We start from the raw sequence: 16,817 nt of genomic DNA, 5'->3' as shown, positions 1-16,817 counted from the left end.
TTTATATTAATTAACAATAATTGATATTTATTAATATTAGTAATATTTAAATTTTATTATTATTTCTTATAATTAAAATTAATAAATATTAATTAATATTAATGAGGATTATAATTGAAAAAAATGTGACATTAAACTATCAAAATACTACTCCAAGTAGCGATTCAAACGCTTGCCCAGAAAATAAGGTAGCTTATAGCTAGCTTAATTTTGCCAAACAATATCCAAATGACCTTATGATAATCATCAGAGGTTATGCTTGGTATATCAATTTGTGTTATTATCATGTTCACCTATATAGAAGAAAGGCTTGCTCAATTCTAGTGTGTAAAAGTAAAACTATGAATTTGAACCTCGTAAGTTTACGGGTCATTTACAAATCGTTTACATGGTAAGAGCGTTTACTGCCATTTTACCTTACTAGATGAACATTGGTAATGACAGAGAAACTTACCCGGTAAGACCGATGACAAGGACCAAGAGTCTTACTCAGTAAGTGAGAGATGACGACTCTTATCCGATTAATCTTTAGTGTAAAGAGTGATTCATTTTAACACCAAATATAATATTATAAGTATAGATGGAGGTTTAAACGAGAACATCTCTATTTTACAAGAACGCAAGAACATCTTTATCACATGTGATAATATGCATGAGGGGACCCTGTGATATGCGGACGACGTGTTCCATGACTTAGGCCGCATCAAAGGTTGTCTGTGTCTATGATTTAATATCACATGTGATGATCTTGATAGATTATAATATCATATCAACAACACTCTTATCATATGTGATAATACTTGTGAGGGGGCTTAGTGGTGTAAGAGCGACTTGACCCGCAACCAAGATCGCATCGAAAATCGCCCTCGCCTCTGATTTAGTTCACATATATATCATATGTGATGAAATAATAGTATCATATGTGATTGTCTATAGTAAAAATATGTTCTTCCATTTTCATAAAATGAAGGTATTCTCGTTTGAACTTTTCCTTATAAGTATAATCCTTATTTCTAACTTCTAAAGATTTTCAATAATACCCCTTATAATAATTAGTTGTTTACGAATTCGACCCATTCATTTTTTTTTTTACGATTGCTTTATAAATTGTAGAGTAAACTACGATTTTCATCCTTGTGGTTTGTGAAATATTGCATCTTTTTACCCGTGGTTTTGAAATTTTGATTATTGTCCCTATGGTTTATAATTTGTTTCTTTTTTCATCCTCATAGTTTGTAACTTATTGCTGTTTTCATCCCTAAGACTAAATATATTTAAAATAGTCCATTTAGTGTAGGGGTATTTTAGTCTTTTTGATTTATTAAATATTTTTGTTGGTATTTTAGTCTTTTTGATTTAATCAAACAATATATATGTTTTTGATAAAAGAATTAATACATAAAAAATTATATTATTTTGATATTATTTATGATAAAATATTTAAATAATTTTCATACAATTTGTTATTTCATATTTTCCGTCATTCTAGTTTTAGTTTCTTATTAGTTCAATTTCTGTCAATAACGTCATTTAAGTGCAAGTCGATAAATACCCCTCACATGATAATATTTTAAATCATTTTTCTTTATTAAGGATTAAATTATTAAACTTTTTATAAGACCAAATAATTAATTATATTAGACTATTTTTACCGAATAAATGTTTATAATTTTATTACTTGAACATATATTTTATAAACTTATTGTAACACATTTATACAAAAAATACATTTGTTTAGTATAACTGAATGATTTATGAGACTAAACAATTGTACATCCTATTAATAAAATTGCATACGTTTGTTTGGTAAGAAATAACGTAAAAATAGTGAACTGTTTGGTCTTTAATAAAGAAAAAAGAAATAAAATACTCTTATGTAAGAGATACTCAACGGTTTGTACTTGAACGATGTTAGTGACATAAATCAAACTCAGAAAAAAGTACAATCATAATGATAAAAAAAAAAAGAAACCAAATAATATATTTAATTAACTAAAATAAAAAAAAAATAAATCAAAAAAAAAAAAAAAAACTAAAATACCCCTAAGTCAATTGAAGGGGTTTTAACATATTTAGTTTCAAAGAAGAAAAAACAGTAATAAATTACAAACCATATTGATGAAAATCGCAATTTTAAAACTACAGAAAACCACAAGGCTAAAAATCATAGTTTACTCTAAATTATAATGTTATAGAATTGTAACCAAAATGAAGTATTTGTAGATAATTGGTTCATTTTACTTAAAAAAAGACAAATAATTCACAGTAAAGGTGACCTTCACAGTGTTTTTGTTGTGAAAGTAATTTTCACAGTGTTTTTGCTGTGAAGTTCGAAGTCTTTTACCTTTATAATGTTCTGTTATGAAGTTTTAAATGTTTTAAATATTAAAAAGTATTTACTTTTTAAATAAATTTAAAAAGAGAAAAGAAAATCATATATACTTCCTAAGTTAATGTAAGATATAATTTATAAATATGATATTCACAAATATTTAAACAAAATATCCTCTACAATCAAATAAATTAAAAGCACATAAATATGTAATTTGAAGCACCATTTTGTACTTAAAAAAAAGTATAACACCAATTTGATGTAAATGAACAATATAATATTAAATTTGGTATTATACTATTTCACCAACACATCAGATGATATAAATTTGATATCAGATTAAAATGATTCGGTGTAAATTACATATCAGATGTTTTTAATATGACAAATTTTAATAATTATTAATTCATTTTAATATTGGATTTTAAAAATCGTCGTTAAAAGCATATTAATAATCAATAATGATGGTTTTGAATAATTTGGATAAATATATTTACGATAACTGAAATAATCTTTTGATGGATAAATGAGGTACCAAGCCTTTAGTCGATTAAATACGCATGCTAATTCAAGAGTAAATTACAAATTTGTCCATAGTCTATAAATTTTACAGTTCTCGTCATTGTGATTTGTAATCTGTTGTTGTTTTCACGATTTGACTAATATAAATTATATTACATATTTCGTGAAACAACAGGGACAAAACTTTCAGTTTCATTCTCTTTACCGTTGTGGTCTTGATCATGGCTAAAGCCTCCATCACCGTCGAGCTCAACTGCCACCACATTCTTCCTCCTCCCTGTCCTAATACCTCGCCACCACCATCCCTATTTCGACACGATCCACTACATACCACCACCTTCCCCCCTTTCATCTGTCTGTAAAACCATGACAAATGGAATAGATCTCAAGGATTTGAAGTAATCGGAAATCGAGAAAGTTCAACTAGAATAGAAGCAATTGGGCAGTGAATCTACACTGATAACATCAAATTATTGGTGGATGTTTTTAGACTTAAATAGTTTGGTTTGAGCTTGGTTTCAAAGATCAAAAGTGTCTGGAGGTCCCATGTTCAAATCCAAGAAGGAACAAAAATCCCCTTGTGGCCATGGAGGTTCAAATGCGGTACTCCAGGCTACCTGCAAAACATGTGGTCGTCATAGGATTAATCGACTCGTATAGCGGGTTAGATATCAAGGTTAATAAAAAAAATAGTTTTATTTATATGTGTTGGGGTTCTTATAAATCTAAAAAATATGTAATGATAAAGAAAAAAGAGGTTGAAGATGAAGATGGTGAAATGACCAAAAAGCCCATCACGATTCACTTGTTCGGTCAAGTTAGGCTTAAAGTTAGACGGTGTTAGAAATAAGGATCAAATGGTTATAAGAATTTGTTTTGGGGTAAAAAGTGTAAGAAAAGAGAAGTTTAGGACAAATTTATAATTTAGTGAAAGAAGATATTTAGAAGGGAAATTATAGTGCGGACAATTGGCGAATGGAAAAAACCGCTACGAAAAGAGAAAGAAGAAGCAAGAAGCAGTTTGTTCTGTGTCTTCTCTTTTTTGTTTCACAAATCTCACTCCTTCCACAAAGTTTTCTTTTAGGGTTTCGATTTGATCGATTTCTCCGCAACAAAATTTCATTCTCAAATGGAGCACCAGCAACAGTTGGGGCACCATCGTTGATTCGATAGTCTGAAACGGAATAAGCAGCCTTTAAATGACGGAAGACGGATCGGAGAGGGGGAGTACAAGTAGGGGAAACGGCGGGTTTAGTTCCATGGATTCAATGGAATCTCATCGGTGGGTGTTTCAAGACGAAGAGGATTCGGAGATTGATCACGAGGACAAGTATGTGGGTGAAGATGATGATTTTACGTCGCAACATGACATAGATTCGGAGGATGAAGATAGTCTATACCATAAGTTGATTCGGACTGGGCCAAGGATTGATTCGTTTGGGGTCGAAGCTCTGGAGGTCCCTGGCGCACACAGGAGTGATTTCGAGGTACGTTGTGTCGATCTTCTGACAGTAAACAACCTAAAATACTACATTCTAACTCCCTGATGGATATAATTTCTTTCCATTTCGAAAACAATTGGGTAGCGACCTTAAACTAGATGTTAAATGCTCGTAATTGCAACCTTTTGGTACTATTTTTTTAAAGTTACATTTCACGGTTCGTGCAATCGTCCTCCTATTTATTATTTAACGTTGCGGAAATTCTGAATGGGGCTTGTGAAGAGCTTGAACCTCGAGACCAAATTCGGGAAACAAAATCTCAGTTTAGATTTAGCTTCCAGCAATTATTGGATATTTAGACACTTCACTATGTGGTTGCGACTATTTTCTCCATGTTCATCTTGGACTACCACAAGCTCTTTGAGATAAGGAATTAGTTGACTCAGGGCACTTGTTTTTCTCATCACCTTATGGATTAATGTGAAGGATTAGAAAGACAAGCTGATGTAAAATAAAGATATTGATTTATTTATATAATCAGCTTTGAGCTTTTGGATACTCGTTGAACTGTGATTGGTTCATGGGTTTTGTAGATAGAGTTTTTCCGTTGATTGGGGTTATCTTGGCTGAAAGTCCATCCTAGTTGGACTATGCTGTGACCAATTGACGTCAGCTGCCACAGACACTTGGGTCACAGCCTGCCTCAGGTTTGCATTTGGACCTATAACCAAAGGAATGGGACCTTATTACATCATATGGAGCTTTAAACTAATATCTCCTGGTCTCTCTATAAACATATAAGCAGGACATATAGACGATTAGACATATGGCAACCACCAAAGTCGCCATCTTTTTGTTCTCTCTAAAGACAGAGAATGTAATGATCATGAGTGAATGTGCATCAGCTCTTATGTCTGAAGAATGTAACTATGGTGAAGAGTTTGTTGGTCACTTTTGGTGGTTGTCGTTGAGTTGCCCCCTATTTAGATATACCATTGGTACATAAAACATAAATTGCAAATACAACAATTAGTAGCAGGCTAGCAGCTGCTGTTGATCTAGAAAGAGAATGTCTATATATGCTGACTTCAAAAAATGAAGCATTGAGATTTAGAGCATTGTGAGTGTTTTCTTTAGCAAGACATTTTTTAGAATGCTGAAAACTTGCCTCCCTTTCATTCTCCCTTCTTAGAAACTTCTTAGTTTCTCTGGATTGCCAATGAAGTTGGATTGGTAAAATCTTTAGTGTACTTGATTATTTAGGCCATTGCATTTATTTCTTCATGGTGAACCATTCTCTGCATTTAAATCATAGTCAGTTGGGTTATGCTTCAGCTCTTCGGTATTCAGTTGTTTGTTTTTTACTTTCTTAGGCTTGCCGTAGTCGTTTTTGGTTTTCACTAAGTTCTACTGTATGATATTTTTTTAATGTTGTATCGTATTATGTTGAGAGTTTGGTAGCAGGATCTCAAGGATTAGATTTTTGGGTCATGCTTTCTCAATATGTATCGATTTTAATTATAAAACATATAACTGTTCAAAAAAATAATGAACAACATATTCAACTAGTATATGTTATATACAACGTAGTACATGGGTAGCATTACAAAAATAAACACATTCTCTGAGCTTAGGTTCACGTCTTTTCTGTCCTTTTACTTATTGCCTCCATAATAGACCTATGCTATATATTGGTAACATAAAATTACCCAATAAAAAGTTGTCTGGCAACTTATGGTGATATGATATATAAAGAAGACCTTAAAGACAACCTACTCCATACTTTCGAAAGTGAATGAGAGTAGTTACTGGAGGAATATGTATTATATACAACAGTATTATACCAATTACGGGTGTAAATTGTTTTGTCCCATTCGGTTTTGCTCAAAACCACAAACTGAATCTCCCCTAATCGGTTCAAAGTTTTTCAAAAAGAACCGTGAAAATAAATTAAACCCAACCAATTTCTACTGATCAATTTCAATTACGTTTGGTTTGGTTCAAGGTTTAATGAAAGATTATCATCTTTTTGATACAATTTTTATATTTTTTGCTACCTAAAAAATAAAAATATCAACTTGTGCATTTGGTCTAGCAAAAATAGGTAACTAGCATGAGCCAAGTTCACTTTGTGCATAAAAAATGAAGTACCAAGTTTGGCCAAATATTAGTTGAAAAACCTACTATTTGTTATCGAGTTCCAACTGACCAAGTATCACTTGAAAACTAACTAGAAAACAACTCAACTACCAAATAGGTAAGTAGAGTCATTAGGTATTATTCAAATTGATGCTAAAAGTAGAAGGAATTTTTCTCATCATACCAATTTGATTCATATGAAGACTGTTCGATTGAAGGTTCAGATATCATAAGAATATGTGAGCAATAAATTCTTGAATCAATTTCTAAACCAATTTTGTTAATCATGAATCAAATTGTATGTGCAGTTTTCAACTTTTTGTAGTAGAATTTATATAATCTGTATAAATAAAATACATAAAAAGTAAGCTGTATAGTGATGTCTAAACAACACATAATTATTAGTCACTAGATCATTGTGTTGTCCCATTAGTCATTCGTTTTGACTTTCCCAGGTACCAACTAAAAGATCTTCTGGTCATGCAGCGAGAGTAATTGAGTAATATAGTTCACACAAGGCTGAGAAACAACTCAACTACTCAAGTAAGGCAGGCAATCTAGGGTAAAATCTACAGAATCAGATGATGCAATCGTAGTACAGTACTCAAGTAAGGCATGTATGTCAGTATGTGTGAACGCATTACTGTACATTACAAAGATATAAGAGAATACCAAATGGAAGAAGATGAGACGGTCAACTAACTATCGAGGATGTCTCTGTTGCCGTAAAAGATATAAGTTTGTTTTTAGCCGAATTTCTAATTGAAATTTATGACTTTTCATGTTTCATTTCTATTAGAAAAGACCAAAACTTTCCCTTCTGAATACATTCATGGTCAACAATTTGGTGATATGAAATAAAAGTTGGTCCGCACACATTGCTATCTCGTCCTGCCGCAAAAGTAGGCAGGCTGGGAGTCTAACTCCTATCTTGTGCCCAGAGAGGTGTCTTTTCTTGCTTATAGCTTAAAAATAAAATAAAACTGCCTTTTAGTTCAGGACCTTGCAGTGTTGAATCTGTTGCAAGCAAAAATCACTGTAATTAATTTTCCCATTAGAACTGCTTATATGTTACTCTTTGCTGGTTTGACTTGGTACTTCTATTTTTGGTCTTTCTGCTGGTAATTTATGTGCCGCTTCTACTTAAATGCTGTTTTAACCATATGTATGATGCAAAAATTTGAGCAGGAAATCAATAGTAATGCAATTTGAAAGTGGCAAAGGTGACAAAATGAAGCTAGCTGATCATCATTTGCAATCTAAATCTCAAACTGTACTTGCAGGATGGCAGTCTTGGGAAGAGTATTTTTCTGGTTTTTCAGACGCTCGGTGTTGTTTTTGGGGATGTTGGAACAAGTCCACTGTATACCTTCAGTGTGATGTTCAGCAGGGCTCCAATAGAGAGAAATGAAGATATTATTGGAGCTCTATCTCTTGTTTTGTATACCTTGATTTTGATCCCACTGATCAAGTACATCCTCATTGTTCTTCTAGCAAATGACGACGGGGAAGGTAAGTTTGACAAATATAGTTCCTATTCCGATTTAAATTTAATGCTCACAGGTCTCAATGAAAGGTCTTTGTCAAGTTGAATGTTTCTTTATGTTGCCGTCATATCTCGCATCTGTTGCAGGTGGTACCTTTGCTTTATACTCACTAATATGTAGGCATGCTAAGGTCAGTCTTCTCCCAAATCAGCTTGCTTCTGATACACGCATATCAAGCTTCAGATTGAAGGTGCCATCTGCAGAACTTGAGAGATCATTGAAAATAAAGGAGCATCTTGAAACTTCAGTGGCTCTCAAAAAGCTTCTTTTAGTGTTGGTGCTTGCTGGTACCTCCATGGTCATAGCTGATGGGGTTGTTACACCTGCAATGTCAGGTCTTTAACTATTTTAAACACTTCTCCTTTCTCACCTAAAGAGTTCAATTTTGAAAACCTTAAAAAAAGATCAAGGTCAAGTCATTCTTGTTGAGAAATGTTATCTATTTACGTGGAATTCACTTGTATTTCTCTCATGCAGTAATATCCGCTGTTCGTGGTTTAAAGGTTGGAGTTCCTACAGTTGAGCAAGGTGACATGATCCTACACGTAGTGCTTAAAGGGACGATAATATACAGCTAATTAAAAATGTGATTGCTTCTTTCTGTTTAATTTCTCATTAGGAGAGTAGTAGCAGAATACATAATTTATGCTTTTTCCTGTAATTTCTAACCGAGGCTAGCAACATATGCGACCCTTGGTTTGAAAATGCAACATGCTGTCTGAACCTTAGGCTGAAGCTGACCTCTTTCCTTGAATGTTCAACATGTGTTGATAGTTGTTTTGGCCTTTTGGAAGCAATCCAAACTTGCTGTACTAAGTTCTGGTGATTGCATGATGGTCCTTATCCGCCTCCATGCCATGATTGTTGTTATAACCTGCTTCTTGTCTTAACTGACTCTTTCTGTTTGGAGGAGCATCTGGAGATTTGCTTCACACAAGTCGACAATTAGTTGAGACACTTGTAAGAACTTCTATGTATTTTTCATCAAACAAAATGTCTCATCAGGAAATTCGAGATTGTGGTTATTACTTTTAGCTAAAAATTCATCAACTTCCATGCATACAAGTTCAGTGAGTAAAAAGATGATTATTGTTCTAGAGATGGTAGCGCTGAAGTTGTCTTTCTTCATGCTTGTTTTATATGCTCTGTCGAGTCTATAATCTAAAAATTTGAACTAGTTGATTGAAAGTCATGGCAGCACTGTTCACAAACCAGCCATTGGACGAATTGCAATTGTAACACAATGGGTGTAAAATTTCAGCATACGAACTTCAGAGACCATGGTTGTTTATCGGTTGAAACCTGACAGTCAAGCTTTAACAGTCTCTAGAATATTATTCACATGTGACATAAAGATAAACCATGACACCTTTGATGATATCATATTCTGCGTGTTTGGTAGGGTCTCCAATATTTAGATGCCTTGAGGAGTTACTGATTGTGGGTAGGCTCACTTGCACGTATGCTGGATAACAATTTAAGTTTTGCCCATGGCAGCAAATCTCTGCATATCATTGCTTTCTTGGGAAGTGATATAAGCATACGTCCTTGGGGATAAAAGTATTATGTTTAGAAGTTCGTATCATCCTTGACCACTATTTAGGTCCTCCTTACCTTTGGTGTTAGATTTTTTTTTTGGTAACAGCTTATTGTTATGAATGTTGGAGGGGATGCAATATCATATACCAGTCATGACTTGAACCATCTAGCTGAAATTTTTACTGTTGCTTGTGTTATACGTAAACTGGTCCTTGAAAATTCTGGTCTAGATTTTGTGCTAGTGTCTTTTCTGCTGATTTTTTCCTTCACTTCTGGAAAAAAGGTCACTTCATCCTTCTAACCAGTTTTGGTATTTTGTTTCTATCTATTGCAGATCATGTAGTGATGATTTCGGTTGCATATCTTATTGCTTTGTTCAGTGTACAAAAATATGGAACAAGTAAAGTTGGGCTTGTTATTGGACCAGCCTTATTTATATGGTTTTGCTCTCTTGGAGGCATTGGCATCTACAATCTTGTGAAACATGACAGCAGTGTTGTGAAGGCATTTAATCCTGTTCACATCTTTTACTATTTCAAGAACTCATCTAAAGCTTGGTACGCCTTGGGTGGATGCCTTCTATGTGCAACTGGTAAATGCTTATGCAGATTTGGGACCTTAGCTTTTGATATTTCTGCATTCTAGACACAATGTTCTTAACACATCCAGATTTTCCTCAAAATAGATAAGATCAGTTTTGTCCCTCAAACCCCAAACAGTATCATTTGTCTACAGTGAATAAAACCTTATACATGGAGCATATGCTTAGAATAACATGTATGGATTTTTAGCTTGTTCATTCATTTTTTCCTTTTCCAATGTCCTTTATTCTCTTAACAATTTGTCAAATCAATTTTTCTAAATCGCATTTTCACCCAAACCTGACTCTTTGGACCACATCATGGATAAGGACACACTAATAGTAGTGCTAAAATCCCAAGGATGTGGTCAGGAGTGACCAACTGGATCAACCAGGTGAATGGTCTATAGAGCCCCTTCTCCCTGCCAATAAGTTGATTAATGTACAAACTTTGCTAAGCAACCAGAAAGTATCAATGCTAGTTATACATGGTTTGAGCTGATTCTATGTTGCTAGCATTGCTTTTGCTTAAAAGTTGATTTCCCCCTTTACAAACACCAGAGCATCTTGTAACTACTCATTTTGTTCTACATGGTTTCATTATTTTGTTTCCTGATGTAATCTAGGTTCAGAAGCAATGTTTGCAGATCTTTGCTATTTTCCAGTGAGAACAATCCAGGTAAGGCACTAAACTGCTAACATATTGCAATTGTTAAGACAGCAATACTGTAAGCGATAGTCGTGAGATGCCAATCCGACTGATCTTCTGTTGCTGTCATGTGATGCTGTGTATTTACTTATTTCTTTCAGTTAATGTTGTGCAGCTTACTTTTGTTTTCCTTGTACTTCCATGCCTTATGTTGGGTTACCTGGGTCAAGCTGCATACCTCATGGATAATGCTGGTGACCCACAACAGGCTTTCTTTTCTTCCATTCCTGGTGAGCCTCCTCTGTGACTTGCAGCCTTGATTACAGATCAACCTTTTTTCCAGATTGTGGACCCATTGATCGTTATTGTGGAAACGCTGTATTCCAATATTAGCATGCAAGTGCCGTCGATGTACCTGCATCTGTATCTGTATGTCTACGTCTATGGCTTATGGTTTTCTATTTTTTATGCTCTCTCTGCAGATGGTGCTTTTTGGCCAGTCTTTCTCATTGCTAATATTGCTGCATTGATTGCTAGTAGAACAATGACAACGGCAACTTTCTCTTGTATCAAACAGTCAACAGCACTCGGTTGCTTTCCTCGTCTTAAAATTGTGCATACATCTCGCAAATTCATGGGTCAGATTTACATTCCTGCTATTAATTGGTTTCTGCTGGCCTCTGCTCTGCTGCTTGTCTGCTCCATTGCAAGCACCAACGAGATAGGGAATGCATATGGTACTCCTTTTAAACTTATCCTTCAATATATAAGGTCTAGTTGGTATGCTAACTGTTTGTCCATTAAATGGGTTATGTTTATTTCCTTGTTCCAGTGAAATCGATTTCAGTTCCTTATAGAAAGAACTTCTCAAAGGATCTTAAGCAACATGTTAAGCATGGATCACAAATAAGTGTTGACATGCATGCTTTTCCTATTCAATACTTATGCCAAAGTCAACATTTAATATTCCATGGTGTGCACTGAAATACCTGATGGCTTTGTTTGATTTCTGGATAGAGGGCCTAACTGGGTGAGACATTAGCCTGTGAACATGGGCACATAAGAGGCATTTGTCATAGAACTATCACCTCATTTTCTTCTTGATTTTCATATTAACTTTACATTACTGTGAGCATCAGAGACATAACTCTTATTTCACTAAAGGGTGACTTAATGGGCTGTATAGCCTATATGGCTTATTTGCTCAACCATAAATAGCCGTTCGGTTGTGGCTTATTCGGTCAGCCCATGACTTAATCGCTCAGCTGGTAATGAATACTCCTCTAGACTCGGCCATTTAATTTCCATTAATCCCGCAACTACCCTTTAATAAATAAACCCTATTTCTAAGACACGTTTCCAGGGCTGTTCTTCAAGCTTCCAGGTTCATTGAAAGGAATGACAAAATCAAATAAACAGAAACATAGGAAATTCAAGGGAGAAGATGATGTAATTTTCATTCAAAAGGATTAAAGCAATCAAAGGATCGTCCAGGGAAGATCCCTCTCTCAAAGCTATGAGCTAAGAGCCATTACAATGGAGAAGAAAATAACAGAACATGCACAAACGTCACTCCCCTCCTCTATTTATTAATCTCTCTCCTCTAACCAACTTCTAGCCACTTTCCTAATTTGCCCCTCTGCTCCTTCTAGAATAAACATACATTATCCTAGGCTTAGTGACTTTTGGTAATAATAGATCCTCATTCGTATCATTCATCTTCAATCTCTGCGTCTCCGGACTCTCCATCTTTAGGTATACCGATTTCTCCCTTTGTTCAAATTCACAAAGGTAAGCACGAAGGAAGATCGTGAAGGGGACATCGAAGAGGGAGTTTTGTACCCTGGGATCAGCCATGGAGAGAACCAGCTTCGGGACCTCTTTCCAAAACCCTAAACCCCAAATTTCATTACAACCTACGCCTTTCTCTCGCAAGAAGCTCAATTAGCCAAGGAACCACCATCGCGGCCGGTTTCTACCACTCCACTACCACCTAACCCTGCTACCGGAATCCCATTCTACAATGAGAACTGGCGAAGCCCTATTCTGAACCTGTCCTCTCAATTCTCCCCTTCTCTTACCCCCTAGAGTTTCCGCAACAACATCCGTCCTCTCGTATTGAGGCTTTTTCGCAAACCCTAGACAGTGACGGGATCGTGAACTTGTTTGCAGATTGGATGACGTCACAAAAGTGGTCAGATATAAAGCAGTGATCAGATTGAATTTTGGGTTTTAGGTGTTATTAATTTCTCTATCTTGTTACTGATTTGTTATTGTAGATTTGGGCATGTTTTCTAATTTGGGGTTTCATTTAGTGATTTGTTTACAGTTTTATGGTTTGATCTATAAATATTGTTGTTTTGAGAAATGTGATCTATAATGTTTAATGTAAAACCAAGGGTAAAATAGTCGTTTTCATCATTCAGATGGTTTATACAGCACAACAACCAAACAACAACTTATCTATTAACATACAGACAACTTTGTCAATATAGACAGCTTTATCCATACAGGTCGTAGCACAAAATGAACCGAACAGTCCCTAGTGCACCAAGGCTCCTCGGCTTCGTGAGGGAAGTCTTTGTACCCAAGGTTTTTCCTGCTCCAGGGCTCACTCCTCAACTATAGTACTTGTTTAGTTAAGAATTAAATAAAGGGTTGCAGGATCTACCAATAGGAGGTACATGGTGGTTGGATTATCAGCTCGAACGTGTGAATTAAGCGTTGCTTCCTGATGGCTTCTTTTGATTTCTGGATAGAGGGCCTAACTGGGTGAGACATTAACCTGTGAACGTGGGCACATAAGAGAGAGGCATTTGTCATTGAGCTATCACCTCATTTTCCTCTTGAGTTACATAACTTTACATTAATGTGAGCATCAGAGAGCAAAACTCTTATTTCACTAAAGGGTGACACTTAGTGCACCAAGCCTCCTTGGCTTCGTGAGGGAAGTCTTTATACCCAAGGTTTTTCCTGCTCCAAGGTTCACCCCTCAATTATAGTACTTGTTTAGTTAAGAGAATTAAATAAAGGGTTGCAGGATCTACCAATAGGAGGTTATCAATACATGGTGGTCGGATTATCAGCTCGAACGTGTGAATTAAGCGTTGCTTCCTTTTCTTGTGGCAGGAACTTTTAATGGTTCTTTTTCTGTCAAAGCATGTTTTGAAAGTGTGAACAAAAGTGTAGCTTGTGCCTATGTATCACATTCCATTAAAATATATAGGATTTCACATCCGAAACATTCATGGGCATGGGAAGTCATGCAAGTGATGGCCTCTAAGGGGTCGTTTACCAAACGCTTATCGGGTAAGCTCTTACTGGGTCCCTTACCTTACCACATGAGCGTGTGAAGGACCGAGAGAATCTTACCCGGTAAGAGGCATGACAACAAGCCAAGGTTCCTACCCAGCAAGTGAGGGAGAAGACTCTTAGCCGGTTGGTACTTACCGAGTAAGAAACGCTTTCAAACAGTCCATTTTGATGGCCGAGAATGTTACTCGGCAAGGTAAGTGAGAGGTGGCGACTATTGCCGGTAAGCATTTGGTGAACGGCCCCCAAGTCTAAATCAACTAGATATGAATAGATTTTTCCACTTCCTGAATAAATCTGTACCTTGCTTTCAAAAGTAAGATGTACCAAGTTGGCCTCCTGTGATCTAATGTAGATCTGTATTACAAATACAGGTGTTGCTGAGCTTGGAGTGATGATGATGACTACTGTCTTAGTAACCCTAGTAATGCTTCTTATATGGCAGATCAACATAATCATTGTGGTCCTATTCTCTTTAATTTTTCTTGGGTTGGAGTTGGTATTCTTTTCATCCGTCTTGAGTGGTATCGGAGATGGAAGTTGGATCATATTGGTGTTTGCAATAGTTATCTTTCTTATAATGTGCATCTGGAACTATGGTAGCAAGCTCAAGTATGAAACAGAAGTCAAGAAAAAGATGTCAATGGATGTATTGCGTCAATTGGGCTGCAACCTTGGAACTGTGAGAGCTCCTGGCATTGGCTTGCTTTACAATGAACTGGTGAAAGGCGTGCCCGCAATATTTGGACATTTCCTGACGACTCTTCCAGCTGTTCATTCAATGATTATTTTTGTGTGCATAAAGTACGTCCCTGTTCCTGTTGTGCCTCAGCATGAGAGATTCTTGTTCAGGCGAGTCTGCTCTAAAAGTTACCACATATTCCGTTGCATCGCCAGGTAAATACCTTTCTCATGATTTTTCTTGCATGCAGTACATCTATGCTCTTTTTGTTCTCTTTGAAAATCCCACCACAAGTTTTTTTTTCTGCATGTTTCTAGTTAGTGATAAGCTCAGGCATAATCAAATGCCCTTTTACCCTGTATGATTTCACCATTACAGTTTGGGATGTCATGAATGTATGTTCATGGCCAAGTGACCTTTGGCCCAATGGTTCCAATCAAGTATCTAGAACCTTTAGATTGTGGGTTTGAATCTCTAAGAGACATGGGTATGTGAGTTCGTTTCCTATTCTGATAAATAAATAAATGCATCATGCTATTCTCCAATACGAATTATTTACCACACAAGTCAAAAAGTTACTCTGGTACTCTTTCCAGCCTTCCATCTCTATGAAATCCGTTAACGAGAAATATAGGAAGTAAAAGATGGGCTCAGTATCAAGAATATTCTAATGATTAATGACAATAGATGCATTGATTGGTGGATTTTCATGGTTTTTGGCCTTTGAGAATTTCATATATAGATTTTCACAACCTTATTTATTACATCATCTCCTTGATTTTCATCCAATTACTTGACATAAATGGTTACTAAAAGCTTAATAAGATTTACATCTTTTTTCCTTCTTCCTCTCGACCCAATTCCAAAATTAACCATTTATGTTGGCCAAGAATCAAAGTACATGTTGATGAACTTTCAGTTGAGGTATGAAATTAAAAAAGAAAATCATGGAGGTCCACTAATCATTTTATCTATTTTTTTTGCCAATCATTACTTTGAAGTTCTATCAAGAAGTCAGAATGCACATTTTTAGGGACCAACATAATGGCCTAGTGGGGGTCTTCATGGAAACAGTCGTTCTACTCTTTGGAGTAGAGGCTTGGGTCTGCATATAACCCACCTCCAAGTGGGATACATTTGGTCAGTTTGATCTGGTTTGGTTTTTAATGGTCTGGTGTTTGATCTGGTTTGGTTTTTAATGGTCTGGTGGGAAGGCGTCTCTCATAATTATAACTGTTTTAATGGAGAGAGCATGGTCTTTGGCAGGTATGGTTACAAAGATGTTCGTAAAGAGAACCAGCAGATATTTGAGCAGCTACTCATCGAAAGCCTTGAGAAGTTCATTCGGCGTGAAGCCCAGGAGAGATCATTAGAGAGTGATGGGGATGAAGATACTGAAGATGAAGAGGAGCCCACAAAAATTCTCATTGGTCCAAATGGCAGCGTCTACTTTGGCGTCCCTGATGGCAGAAACAACCAGCCGATAATCTCAGAAGCAACCACTTCATCTTCATACGAGCCTGAAAAGAACTCCTCAGATCCAGAGCAGAGTCTGGAGAACGAACTCGCTTTCTTACACAAGGCCAAGGAGTCCGGGGTGGTTTATCTTCTGGGACATGGAGACATAAGGGCGAAAAAGGAGTCGTGGTTCATCAAGAAATTGATCATAAATTACTTTTATGCTTTCATGAGGAAGAACTGCAGGAGGGGGATTGCAACATTGAGTGTGCCTCACACACACTTGATTCAGGTAGCCATGACTTACATGGTTTGATTTGAGTTTGGTTTATGATGAGATTAGTTGATCCAGAAATAAGGTTTTTATTATGGTGACTGCTGCACAGCACATGCTCTTAGACTTATTAATTGTTGTTGTTGGCACATTTGTTTGTGCCGATTTTGATATCTTTGATTGCCCATCTTTCGAATCGAGTTGTAGTTAAAATGTCCTTCGAGTTGTAGTTACTTCTAGTGGATGCATGGGCATACGATACATTTATCATTATTATTATTATTCGAATTCTGAATTTGATGGTAGATGCTCATCCGTCACTTCTGCATGCTATTTCTTCT

At 35.9% G+C, this 16,817-nt stretch overlaps 1 protein-coding gene across 1 annotated transcript; it reads left to right on the top strand.

Moving 5' to 3' along the window:
• Nucleotides 1-4,053: 4,053 nt before the first annotated feature.
• On the top strand, nt 4,054-16,781 carry LOC112501014 (potassium transporter 7-like). Its single transcript, XM_025104645.1, has 10 exons — nt 4,054-4,341; nt 7,719-7,947; nt 8,069-8,317; nt 8,460-8,510; nt 9,856-10,113; nt 10,728-10,780; nt 10,926-11,040; nt 11,233-11,487; nt 14,437-14,959; nt 16,011-16,781. Exons 1-10 carry the CDS (start codon nt 4,054-4,056, stop codon nt 16,516-16,518), a joined length of 2,529 nt encoding a protein of 842 aa, XP_024960413.1. The 3' UTR covers nt 16,519-16,781.
• The last annotated feature ends 36 nt before the right edge of the window (nt 16,782-16,817 follow it).

The sequence above is a fragment of the Cynara cardunculus genome (assembly GCF_001531365.2).
Source record: "Cynara cardunculus var. scolymus isolate 2C chromosome LG 17, CcrdV1, whole genome shotgun sequence".
In the NCBI taxonomy this organism is placed as follows: domain Eukaryota; kingdom Viridiplantae; phylum Streptophyta; class Magnoliopsida; order Asterales; family Asteraceae; genus Cynara; species Cynara cardunculus.
The sequence above is the reverse complement of the archived record's forward strand: the minus strand, read 5'-3'. Positions and strand labels throughout refer to the sequence as shown.

Excerpts from the sequence above, each read along its gene's own strand:
- LOC112501014 (XM_025104645.1), top strand. The coding sequence starts at position 4,054 with ATGACGGAAGACGGATCGGAGAGGGGGAGTACAAGTAGGGGAAACGGC. Across the intron at positions 7,948-8,068 it reads AGCAAATGACGACGGGGAAG|GTGGTACCTTTGCTTTATAC; the intron begins GTAAGTTTGACA and ends CATCTGTTGCAG. Across the intron at positions 11,041-11,232 it reads TTTCTTTTCTTCCATTCCTG|ATGGTGCTTTTTGGCCAGTC; the intron begins GTGAGCCTCCTC and ends CTCTCTCTGCAG.